We start from the raw sequence: 13,301 nt of genomic DNA, 5'->3' as shown, positions 1-13,301 counted from the left end.
TTTGGATTGAAGAGGGCCTAGTTGATGCTTTGTTGAAGAACGCGATGAACATCTTGAAGCTTTGAGAGGAACTTTGGAGACCTTCCATTAGCTTTGATGAATTCCTCAACGACTTTGAGAGCTTTGATCGTTCCTCCGGCTTGGACATACGACGAAAAACGTTAACTTCATCGATTCGGCAACCAATATTGGATCATTTGTCCAAATTAGTGACTTTCGACGAAGAACGCTTCGAAGGACACGAAGAACATAAAGAACAATACAGAGAGAGTCTAGAGACTTACCCCTTTGCTTGAATCCTCGATGTAACTTAGGTGTCTCAAATGAACTGGCCATGACTCCTATTTATAGGGGAGGGGTGACCTCAGCTTCCTTTTTTAATGATACCACGTGGCGCGTTCTGATTGACCAACAGAAAGATTTTATAATCTTTCCTTTTCCATCAGATGCCGTTTTCCATTCCTGATAGATTTGATTGTGCACATTTTTTTCTCGCCAAGATCTTTATATAATTGTCTTTTTTCGGAATATATTAATTTATATGCTTCCTTTATTTACAAGATTAATTTATTTTGTTGCCAAATTTATTATGGCTCTATTTATGCACGCAATATTTGTACGATATCTTCCATTTTAAGTAAATTTTTGCATTAATGGTTGATATTTATTGTACAAAAATTAACATATGTGCATAATTAAATACCACATATTTATTTTATTCGAATTTATTTTCTTCCAAAATACATAATATTTAATTTAAGTTAAACATATTTTTAGTGTCTACAATATGATATATTGGATGATTTTTTTTTGTCTTATATTAATATGATGCCGCGAAATATTTTAAATTGTGACAATTTTATACTAACATGCTAGCCTGATATCTATTTCTCCATTAGTTTGATGTATGAGTATAGTATAGATGATGTCAATCATAAATAAATATGCTAAATTACTTATACCTACTCATAATCAAATAAATTTTACCATAAATATATTTATATTATTCACATATTTATAATATTTATTATATACATTTTGTTTAAAAACAAAAAAAAATATCGTTCCCAAACGGTCCCAAAATTTTGGGCCCTGGGCACATGCTCACGTTACGACAATTATTAATGTTCAAGCATCGAGTGAGTGTGTGTTTACACATGTGAATCTCACGGTCTGATTGAATTTCACGGGGTGTGTGCTTCAGAATTTTCTATTCATATAAGCAATGAAACTATGCACGCTTTATTTAACGCGCGTCTTCCCTCTATATGCTACATGTATAAGTTTTAGTGTGTAAATGTGCACACATAAATATTTCTTCTCACTAAGTACCTATATATATATATATATATGTGGTAGGTTGTATAAAATTATTCATATTTTACATGCACGGACCATGCGTACTGCACACACATAAAATAAGCACGTGTACATGCAACACATCAACACCACATATAGCACATGTATATCACATATATACTTATATAAATGTAAAAACGTGATGATAGGTACTTGTATATTAGTATCTGCACCACACGTAGCACGTGCACATCACGCGCTTATATAAATATACCATCATGATAGGTATATATAACTTCTACTAGTAAGTGATACGTCAGAAGCATGTATCTCTTTTTCTTTTTTTTTTATCCAAAAGTGCGCACTGGGTAAACCTCCGGCCAAACATAATACCCTGCAAATCAAGCCCGACGGGAAAGTCACACTAGACGATCATAATACCCTGCAAATCAAGCCCGACGGGAAAGTCACACTAGACGAACCATGTGTAGCAGGTGACCTGAGGTGTCGGGGGTTTGAACCCATGATCTCACAGTCACAAGTCCAACTCCTACACCATCAGGTCATCCCTTACGGGACATATATCTCTTGAACTTACATAAGTGCATTGATATTGTTGAGCACAAAAAAACAAATTGTAGCGTTTTCGAGAATGAACCTATTAAATTGGGTTAAGGATTGATGTAGAGTTTAATGGGCTTGTTAATAGTAGTAGGACCTTAAAAAAGAGCCAAAATATAAGTCCGAGCGTTGTTAAGAAAAAGGCTTCCTCGGGACAAAACGGAAGTTGGACGTGATAAGGTCGGGCACGGAGATCGGACGTGATAAGGTCGGGCACGGAGGTCGGACATGATAAGGTCGGGCGTCATATAGGTCGGACGAAATGAAGTCGGGCGAGGAGAGGACGAACGAAGGAAATAATGTGCTTCCAGGTCGGACGGTATATAGGTCGGGCGAAGTGAAGTCGGGCAAGGAAAGGACAGATGAAGGAGATGATATGCATCTAGGTCGGACGGCATGTAGGTCGGGCAAGATGAAGTCGGGCGAAGAGATGATTAATGTGGAGATAAGACAAGTGGAAGACGGGCAAGGGGAGACGGAACAGCAGATGTGCAAGTCGGACGAAAAGCAGTTTTTAGACGGTTGAGAGAAGTTACAACCGGCGAGCGGAGATGAAGACACGACTTGGTTGTGGCGGTTGACATGGGTTTTAAATAGGTTTGTTCATGACCTAAAGAAACCATCTTCAATCGACATCAAATTCAAGAGAATTGCTTTTGGGGATCACCATTTACTTTTTTGTCTGTAGTTTTTATTTTCCTATTTTATTTATGTATCATACGGTGTCTAGAGATTCTTAATCTCAGGCATTTAGTTTATCAAATTCGAAGATAATATCTATTTTCAGATTTTAATTTTTATTGTTGAAAATCGGCATCAACAATTTCGCGACCATAGTGGGAGAAAGGCAAGATTGCTGATCCTACGTCAAGCGAGAATTTTATACGATTGAAGTCCGGTCGAATAATCAGAAGGATCCATATGGCAGGCTCACAGCCCCAAGTATCTTCAACACAGTGGGGGAAACTATTTCACCACATGCTATGCCGAATGCAGGGGAAGTCCCCCAAGCACCTGTCGATTGGGTGTCTTATGTTCAACAATTGAACAATCAGCATACTCTGGCTATGCAAAACATGTTGCGTGAGCAACAAAACCTTATGCAGAATATGCTAGATCAAGCTTTATCAAGAGTTACTCTGCAACCCACCCAGTCACCGCCAGAATTGTCACCATCCAGATTACAAGCAAATTTCGCGGGGCCTTCATATGTAGACAACACTCTTCCAAGTGCCACTACTAGGGTTGATCGGGGGAAGACTCCTCTAACATACCCAAATAACGTTCCATTGGGTGTCAGAGCCGAACCAACCTTCTCCAGAGAAGAAAGATTAGGCGGTCGGGCTCATAATCCTATCCCAATCGAGCCGGCCTTCTCCAAAGAAAAAAGATTAGGCGGTCAAGTTCATAATCCCGTTCCTGTGTTCGATCCTATTTCACCTAGAGTGGATCCGGAAGACATCGCTCAAATTCTGCGGGTGCATTTCGGAATCAATCCTCAAACGGTGAACAGGCCGGCATATCAGAGGCCATTACCAGAAAGAATCATCAATAAGCATCATCTCCCGAGGAATTACAGACCACGCGATTTTCATTCTTTTTCGGGGGAAGATGGAGCCTCAACCATTGAGCACGTGGAACGCTTCACGGCTCAATTGGGGGAAGTGGGAAATAATCCATTTTACAAATTGCAGTTGTTCGGATTATCGCTCACCAGAACAACTTTTTCTTGGTCTGCCAGTCTCCCACCAGGACAATTGCAAACTTGGGAAAGTTTGGAAGCGGCTTTTCATGCAAGATTCTTTAATCTGCTCCTGATGGTTTCACTCACAGATATTTTGGAAATCCGGCAAATGCCAGAAGAGACTGCTTATCAATTTATAGAGCAGATACGTCTAATGAAGGGACGTTGCCCGACAATCATTGAGGAAAGTGAGATGACCAATTTAGTGGTCAGGAACATGCATACCAAACTACGGGAGGCGTTGACAGCCCACGATGTTCGAGATCTGGCCAATTTGGCTTCAAAAGCAGGAAGGTTAGAATCTCTTTTTAGAGAAAAAAATCACAATTTCTGGCGGAACATGGTCCAGCAGATGGCCGGTGTCGATACAGAAATGTATGTGCAAGATGATGAGCAGAAGAATAGCATTGAAGAAATGGCAGCTGAAATTGTAAACGGCAAGCCTTATGTGTGTTCCAAACTAAAGCCCCTTCCAGGGGCAGAAGAGTGGGAACAACCAACCTTTGATGCATCTAAAGCAGATGAAATCTTCGATATTTTGCTAGCGGATGGGCAAATTCGCAACCCTAAAGGGCAACGATTAGCAACGAAAGAGGAGATAAAAGGAAGGCCATACTGTAAGTGGCATAATTCTTTTACGCATTACACTAATCAATGTACGCATTTCCGAAAGAAAATACAGAAGGCTATCAAAGCAGGGAGATTCAAGTATGTGACGATGGGAGTAGAGCAGCAACCTTTCCCAAAGGTAACTACTGCTGTAATCTCTGTACGTTCTTCACAAGACACACAAAGAGATGACGAATGAGATACCAAGCAAAAGGAGCGTAAGACAAAGGAGCGGGAGTTTGATCAGGAAGACAAGTTTAAGGTTTGCGAAACCAGAGTGACAGAGAAATGGGATAAAAAGGACGGTTCTTTTGAAGTGGAATTGAAAGATAAAGCGGTAGTGCGAGATCGACCAACGCGCAAGCCACAACCAGTCCATGACAAGTGGAGCCGGAACAGAAAGCCTCTGCCAATAGACATAAATCCCCGATTTCTATGTATGAATCGTACACAAATCCGTAATGCTAAGCGCAGGTATGCAGTTCGGCACGGGAGGCGAGCAGACAAGGGGAAGGAAAAGAAAGAGACGTTACCCAAAAGAAAAAGCCCGAGCGACCGACTACAGGCACACGGGGAGATTGAAAGGCCTATCAAAAAGGCTAGGTGCTTTCGGTGTCAGTTCTGTAGACGGATCAATATCGATCCCGAAATAGAAGCTGTCGAAGAGGAGGTCCCTAAGATAGTCTTCGGAACATTTGCTCCGGAAGAAACAAAGGCTTTGCGCAGCAAGATAGTGAAGACTGATAAAGCCGGGTTCAAGGTCAGGATGATTGGCATGCGTTGGTTCGATGAAGAAGATGAACCCTTCTGGGCAAGGCTGAAAGAAGAAGAACCGAAATGGGCGGCAATGGCTGGCAGTCCCCCATCTATGGTTTTTTCGCCTATACCAGAAGGAGCAATTCAACACTTGAAACCATTATATGTTAACGCTGACATCTGTGGTAAGCCCATTAACAAGGTTTTCATTGATAATGGGGCCGTCTTCAACGTCATGCCTCTCAAAACTCTGAAGAAGTTGGGCAAAGGAGTTGCTGATCTGTCTCCAGTAGATATCGAGATGACAAGCTTCACGGGGCAACCAACGAAACCAGAAGGGATGATAGTAGCCCCTATTGAAGTCGGACCAAAGGTGATTTCAACGGTATTCTTTGTGGTAGATGCCAACACCACTTATTCGGTCTTGTTAGGGCGAGATTGGATTCACACTTCCAAATGCGTACCTTTTTCTCTCCATCAGCAGATCATGTTTTGGGAAGGAGATCAAGTGTTCAGAATGGATGCCAGCACAAATCCGTTTGGCTCCACAGAAGTTGCGGAAGAGTCGGTACTTTATTCAGAGTACGTACCTCCTATCTCTCGAACAACGGTCATAGATGATTATCCCTGGAAGAGCTGTAGGCTCACTGCTCAGGGGTACGTGTTTCATTAGAAACATTCTTCTGTCTTATGGATCTTTTGTTAGCCGAAAACTTTACATTTATTAAAGTTAAATTATGGAAGAAATAAATAAATGTGATTAGCTAATTAGGCAGTTTTATTTAAACTAATTAATGGTTAGACTACATAATAGAGAAGGTTCCAACAATAATGTTGACGAGGGAGAAGGTTTTCGCTGGCCTGATCTCTTGGAAAAGACAGAACCTTCCTTATCAACTCAGGATCCTCTAATTGAATACAATGTAGGAATCGAACAAATACCCAAGATGGTCAGGGTAAGTGGTTTTTTGTCTAAAAACCAGCATGAGCAAATGATAGCTATAATTCAGGACCACATGGAGTGTCTGGCTTGGGATTATTCCAAGATGCCCGGATTGGCACGCGATTTGATAGAGCATAGGTTGCCTATTAAGAAAGGGTTTAGGCCATATAAACAACCACCAAGAAGAATTAGCCCGGAATTGCTGCCCCAGATCAAAGAAGAGATTGAGAAATTGTTGAAGGTAGGATTCATTCGACCCTGTCGGTATGCAGAATGGTTGGTCAAAATTGTTCCGGTAACCAAAAAGAATGGGAAGATTTGGATCTGCATAGATTTCAGAGATCTCAATTTAGCCACTCCAAAAGATGAGTATGTGATTCCCATAGCCGATATGCTGATCGACTCGGCAGCAGGGCATCGAATCTTGAGCTTGATGGATGGGTATGCAAGGTATAATCAAATCTCACTAGTGGAGGAAGATATACCCAAAACTGCGTTCAGATGCCCAGGGGCTTTGGGAATCTACGAATGGACGGTTATGCCATTCGGGTTAAAGAATGCCGGAGCAACCTATCAACGGCCAATGAATACCATCTTTCATGATTTGATCGGGCAGTCCATGGAAGTATACATCGATGATGTGATCATTAAGTGTACTGACTTTGACACATATCTGGTTGATTTAAAAAAATGTTTTTTTACGTATGAAGCAGTACAACCTGAAAATGAACCCAACGAAATGTGCCTTAGGAGTTTCGGCAGGGAATTTTCTGGGTTTTTTAGTGCATGAAAAGGGGATAGAGGTCGACGCAAACAAGACCAAGGCTTTTCTGACAATGCGATCACCTTAATCGGTCAAAGAGGTGCAAAGTTTGTTGGGCAAGGTAAATTACCTAACGCGTGTCATATCAAATGTTGCGGGAAAGTTAAAACCCATCACAAAGCTTTTAAAAAATAAAGCAACCGATTTTTGTTGGGGTCCGGAGCAGCAAGAGGCGTTAGAAGAAATCAAGCAGGCACTAACCAAACCACCCGTGTTGGTTCCTTCAAGAGGGGATCGACCCCTTCGGCTGTATGTTGCGAACAGTTTCGATGTGGTAAGTAGTCTGCTTACACAAGAATGGGAATATGGTAAAGAGAGGGCTATTTATTATTTGAGCAAAACTCTGGCAGGACCAGAGTTGAATTATACTATGCTCGAAAAAATGTGCTATTATTTAAACTTTGTTTGTACTTGGTTGGAGCATTATATTCTGCCAAGAGAAACTGAGGTTGTTTCCAAAGTGGATCTGGTCAGATTAATTTTGCACAGACCAACCATGCAAGGAAGGTTGATGAAATGGGCAATTAGATTGGCTCCTTTCGCGTTGCAACATCGACCAATCAAAGCGATGAAAGGGCAGGTTGTCGCTGATTTATTGGCTGAATTTGCAGACGACGATCCAGTTAAAAACAAAGTAGTGCAGTATATAGGCACTAGTACTTGGAAAATGTTTTCTGATGGTTCTCATTCAAAAGGGAAGTCAGGAGCAGGAGTGATATTAAAAGGACCAGGAGCCAGGAAAATTAGTTTGCAGCTTCAAATGGAAGAGATGACTCATAACTCTACGGAATACGAAGCACTGATTTTGGGTCTGGAGGCACTTATCGCTAAAGGAGCACAAATGGTTCTAACTTGTGGAGATTCTCAACTGGTCATCAATCAGGTGTTAAAACGGTACGCTTGTAATTATCCTCATCTGCGTCAACACCGAGATTTGGTATATCACATGTTATACAGAATTACGGAGGTAGTTTTCGAGCATGTACCGAGAACAGAAAATCGGCTGGCGGATAATCTTGCTCAGAATGCTTGCCATTAGATGATTGGTAGCATTGATACTGGTACTGATTAGAGAACATAAATTATGGTTTATTTGGAATCACCAAGTTTTGTGACTCCTGTGGGCATTCGATTGAAAGCATTACATTTTCAGCTTATTGAAGGGATTCTGTATAAAAGAACCTTTGAAGAAGTTTTATTGAGGTGTTTGGGGCCGGAAGAATCCATTAAAGTAATGGAAGAGATTCATGGTGGAATTTGTGGGGCACACCGAGCGGGACTGAATATGCGATGGGCTATTCATCGTATGGGATTCTATTGGCCAAAGATTTTTTGATGATTGCATCAGATCTGCTAAAGGGTGTCAGGAATGCCAGAGGCATGGTCCATTGAATCATCTGCCAACAGTAGAACTGCAGACGATGGTTAAGCCGTGGCCATTCAAAGCTTGGGCGTTGGATGTAATAGGGAAAATTCATCCGACGTCATCAAAGCAACATTAATTGATTTTGGTAGCAACTGATTACTTCACCAAATTGGTAGAGGTAGTTCCTTTGAAGAATGCGACGCAGAAAGAGGTGATTGAGTTCGTGCTTAATCACATTATCTGTCGGTTTGGGATTCCCCACACTCTTACAACCGATCAAGGATTGATGTTTATTGGGGAGAAATTTGTTGAATTTTTGGCCGAATTTAACATCAAATTGCATCACTCTTCACCATATTACCCATAGGCTAATGGGTTGGCCGAAGCAGCAAATAAGATTGTCATCGGTATCATCCGAAAAATGGTAGAGGAAAATCAAAGTAAATGGCACACATTGCTATCTCAGGCATTGTGGGCCTACCGAAATAGTAGAAATACGTCTACTGGATTTTCCCCATACCAATTAACATTCAGGCAAGACGCTGTTCTGCCGGCAGAATTTGTTGTATCTTCACCCAGAGTGGTTAGTACAACAACATGTATTGACGAGGCGTATGCACAAAGAATGTGGCAACAACTGAAGGAGGTGGACACATATCATTTGAATGCTCTGGATCAAGTGGTTAGACAGAGTGAGATTAGACCAAAATATTATGGAAAAAAAGTGTCCCCAAAGGTTTTTACAGAAGGGGATTTTGTCTGGGAAACAATTCTGCCTACGTATAAGAAGGTGGACCAATTAGGGAAATGGTCCCCCAATTGGGTAGACCCTTTTATCGTTAGCAGAGTAATTGGAAATGGAGCTTTTATTATTGTAAATCAAGAAGGAAAGCTGGTACATGAGAATATTAATGCTAAGTATCTGAAAAGGTATTACCCTGCCTTTTCAGAACATTGTCATTAATTCTTATTACAAAATCTCGGAACCCCTCAAAGGGTTCGAACCTACTGGAAAGGGTTCTTTAGTCATCGTCCGAAAGGGTAACACAAGGATGATTGTCTTCTGGTTTAGAAGTTTCATCCCAACTCGCAGAAACCATTTCAAGTTCTTCATCCAGAAGGTCGTCTAAGTCAAGGCGGTAGCGATCCCACTGGTCTTGCATTTCTTGAAGATCTTGTTCAGTGCGGACCTTCATGTCTTGTAGAGATTGATTTTCTCGCTCAACAAGAATACGTAGTCTGGAGAGTGTTGATCTCTGTTGGTGGAAAATATTGTTCCAGCTGAGGTCTGGGAGAATTTCTTAAACATGATGGTCTATCATGTCCAGATGATGATCAAGATCGGATATGCGGGAGAGTATGTCAGTAAAGGGTTCGTAGCTGGTGGATACACGCTCCATTAGTTGGATCATACGGTGTATGGTTTTCCTGCCCCTGCCAGAGAACTTAAATTTAAAGTTCAGTTGTTTTAGCACCTGTATCAGGTCCTCGGCATGATGACCTATGGGATGTTTTCCCACAAGGAATGGTTGCAAAGAACCTTCCCAATTGGACGAAGGGACGCGAATGTGAGGAGAAACCATTTTTTAGTGTGATGCGGGGGTGCTGATGGTGTTTGCAGTATGAGGTATGGGGTTTTATATAGGTGTTGTGATGTTTAATTTTTGACTTATTAGATGTGCAAAAAACATGGATCTGTGTTTTGATGTCTGACTTAGTAAAAGCGCAAAGAACATAGGATTTGTGTTCTGAAAATAGGATGTATAGATTAAGTCTGGGAACTCCATACAAATTATGTTGGGGTTACAGAGAAAGCAGGGCCTTAAGAGCAATTTGGAGATCGGCCCACTTTAGCTCCGATTTTGTGGCCCGCCAACGCTGGTAGGCCTCCTGGTGTCCCCGGACGAGTCGCATTCGTATGGCTGTTTGGAGTTGCTCGTAGAGAGTCACCTGGGTTTGGCAATGTGCCTCCACCAGGCGACTGCCTTCCTCGATGCTGTCATCCAGGGACTCCAATTGTTCTTGGAGGCGTCTGAGCACTTCCATTTTTTGGGAGATCTCAGCCGTCAACATGTGTTGCGCTTGTCGGAGTTCTTCCAGCATAGCCTTGGCAAGATTTAGGTCTTCATCGACCTTCTTCAAGGTAGCTCGGCTTGAAGCTCAGTGATCCTTGCCATCATCCGATCGAGGACAGGGGGGCTTCCGACTCCGGTGTGGGCTGCACTAGCAAGTCTATCACGACCTAAACTAGAGCTTTTACGTCGGCTAAACTCAAGTCGGTAAAAGATAGGTTAGCGCAACGTTCTATGATAGCTTGGGCGGGAGTCGGAAGGTTCACTCGGGCCAAAATGTTCATCTCTTGGGCAGTCAGAGACAAAAGGAAAATGTTAAGTATGGAAAAAACATGGTGAACTCATTATGATATAAAGATGGAGTTTACCTGATCTAGAGCGGCCGTGGCTTCAGAAGGGGCCATGAGACGGAGCGTCGTAGGGGCACCATGACGAGTCGTCCAGCCAGAAACCGACTCATCTCCCGGTTGCAGACGGTGGGCGACGACCAGCTCCATGTCATGCAAGGAGAAAATTAAGCTACGGAACGTGATTTAAAAATCAGAAAGCAGAGGAGAAAGAACACTGACCGAACCCCTTGGGGAAAAATTGACTGAAGCCTCGCCCGACTTCGAGGAAGAAATCTCTTTTATGTCGTGAGGTGCCGGGATCGGTTGGACTGGTTGAGGAGCGATAGGAGGAACCTCGCCCACGGGCTGAGCGGCTGGTTGCAAAGGCTACACAGTAGCGGGGTCGGACAGTGCCACGACTAGGGCAGGTGGTTCCGCGACCTGGTCGGGGAAGGCGACGAGTTGGTCGGGCATCCCCGCGACCACATCAGTCACCTATGGTGGTGGAAGAACAGGTGAAGGCAAAATTATAGGAGAAATTTGCCTCCCCGCCGATTCCTCCAGTCGATGGACCTACAGAAAGGGAAATTGAAATTAGTGGTTGAGTAAGTATTCTCTTTTTCTTAGAAGCATTAGGAAATACTTACCTCAGCCTGCATAGGGGTTGGTTATGCGAAGGTCGATCGATCAGCGGTCGGGGGGTTTTCTGGAGAATCGACTGGTTGAGCAGGTACTTGTTCGGCTGAGGTCGGTGGTGCAGTTGTCGGTTGATTGGCAGTCGGGGTAGAAGTTGGTGAGGATACTTGCCTCATAGTCGGGTCCTCTCTCCTACAGGTTATTGGCAGTACTACGGATGGGGCCGCGGTCGGTTGGTTTGTGGTCAGGACTGCGGTTGACTGGGAGGAAGTCAAATTGATGGGTGATTGCGCCGCAGTCGGTTGAGCCATGGTCGGTTAAGTCTCGGTCGGTTGGGAAACAGTCGGGTGTGCGGTTGGTAGCAATGAAGGATCCTCTGGAATAGGAGCCATTAAAATTAAAAGGGGAATATATTGAAAATGGAGCATGGAAAGAAAAGGGCTTACCAAATTGCTTTCTCAGGAATTTCGGTAATCCGCTTGTGTGTACTGGCAAAAATGCCAGATACTCCTCGATCGCCTGCCTACGATGACAGGGGCGGCCTTTTGCTTTTTCTTTTTTGTTCCGGATCCGCCTGTGGCGGGCGCTTGCCTTTTTCTTCTCGGAGCAGCGGCCAATCGAGGAGAACCCAGCACCAAGACTGGGGGTGGGGCAAGTTTCCCAACCAATTGGTCGGTCGGAGGAGCAATCAGAGGCCAGGTGGCCGACCACCAGGCAGGGAAGGCCTCGGCCGCCGAAGGTTTTAAGCGGAAAGGCAAATAGGAGTTAGAGGTGATATAGTCGGTAAGTTGGGAAAGGTAAGTCGGGATGAGCTCGGGAATCTCCAGCACTTCTGGGCTTTGAGGTATAAGGTGAGGTCGGGCTAGTGGCCCCGGCAGGCCCTGACAGCAACCGAATTGTCGGGCCAAAAATTGGGGCTGATAATTAAAAATATAAAATAATCTGTGGTTTTTCTTGTCCGACCTCTTACTGGAAAATAGAGATCGGGGTTTCATGGCGGAGCCCCAGGAAAAAGGATAGGTTGGATGAGGAAGAGGATCGGGATGCGATTGGGATAAGGTGTGTCGGGGTGAAGCCAAAAAAGATCGGTTGAATATTGTATAAGGGTTTCGTAAATATAAAAGCGGGAGTTGCTACAGTCCTCAGTCAAGATTTGGGCGATGACGGGGTCGGATGGATAGAGATAAGAGGAATTAGAAGTTTTATGGCCAAGGTATAACCTATACACCTGTAGGGGTTTGGGGTGATAGGCAGTCGGCCAAAGAAAGCATTGGGGAAGTAAAGACGGAGCTACAGTTCCAGGAACCAAAACGGTCACGAAGCAGCTGTATCCGCCTTTTTGGTATCGGTCAGGCGGATGCTCACTCGAGCTAACCCCTCAAAAAGGTTAGCCAAAAAGAGGGTTCCTAATGAGAAAAATTGGCCGCTGGCCAGTTGAATGGCCAGATCGACCTGGGAAGAAAGGACGAGTTAAAACATCCAACTTTGAATTTGCATAAAGATTACGAAGGAGGAAGGTGTACCTGCACAACCAAAAAAGAAGGAATGTTTTGTGCTCCAATTCAGAAACAGGGGTACCTTCCTTACACAGATATTTGTTGACGAAGCTGGTCTAGCTTCTTTCTTTCTCAGGAAGTTTGGCAAGAGCCCAACCAGCATGATCAGGCGAAGGCTCGCGACCCTCAAAGGAGACCAGAACGGGATCATCACCCACTATAGGTCAATGGGCAATGATAGCCATGTCCATCAAGGTCGGGCCGATAGGGCCAGAGGGGAGAAGAAAGACGCCCATCTGGGAATGCCAGAAGGCCGCCATTGCTAGTAGGGCCTTGTCGTGAAGATGAAGGGGCTGAGTCGAGAGGAGGATGGATTTGTCAATGCCTTGCCTCTTCCATTGTTCTTCAAAGTGGGGAAGAAGCCTCGCGTACCATTTACGATAGGCGTCTTTTGGATCAATGAGATGAGTTTTGATGTTGTCCAGAAAACGTTCCGGTTTGAACGCAGTATCATTGACGATTATCGGAGAAATCTGAGAGATGACGGATCTCATACGATCAGCATCTTCGATGGTGGTGCAGTAAGGGCGAACGGTAGGGGTAAGAA

At 43.7% G+C, this 13,301-nt stretch overlaps 2 protein-coding genes across 2 annotated transcripts; both read left to right on the top strand.

Moving 5' to 3' along the window:
- The first annotated feature begins 7,291 nt into the window (after positions 1 to 7,291).
- LOC127241636 (uncharacterized) lies at positions 7,292 to 7,834 on the top strand. The gene has a single exon (XM_051260779.1). It carries the CDS (start codon positions 7,292 to 7,294, stop codon positions 7,832 to 7,834), a length of 543 nt encoding a protein of 180 aa, XP_051116736.1.
- Positions 7,835 to 8,582: 748 nt separating this feature from the next.
- Positions 8,583 to 9,125, top strand: LOC127241635 (uncharacterized). The gene has a single exon (XM_051260778.1). The coding sequence runs from the start codon at positions 8,583 to 8,585 to the stop codon at positions 9,123 to 9,125; it is 543 nt and encodes a 180-aa protein (XP_051116735.1).
- The last annotated feature ends 4,176 nt before the right edge of the window (positions 9,126 to 13,301 follow it).

This window comes from Andrographis paniculata, unplaced genomic scaffold, assembly GCF_009805555.1.
Source record: "Andrographis paniculata isolate CXL003 unplaced genomic scaffold, ASM980555v1 Contig83END, whole genome shotgun sequence".
NCBI classification, from domain to species: Eukaryota; Viridiplantae; Streptophyta; class Magnoliopsida; order Lamiales; family Acanthaceae; genus Andrographis; species Andrographis paniculata.
This window is presented reverse-complemented; position numbering and strand designations above follow the sequence as displayed.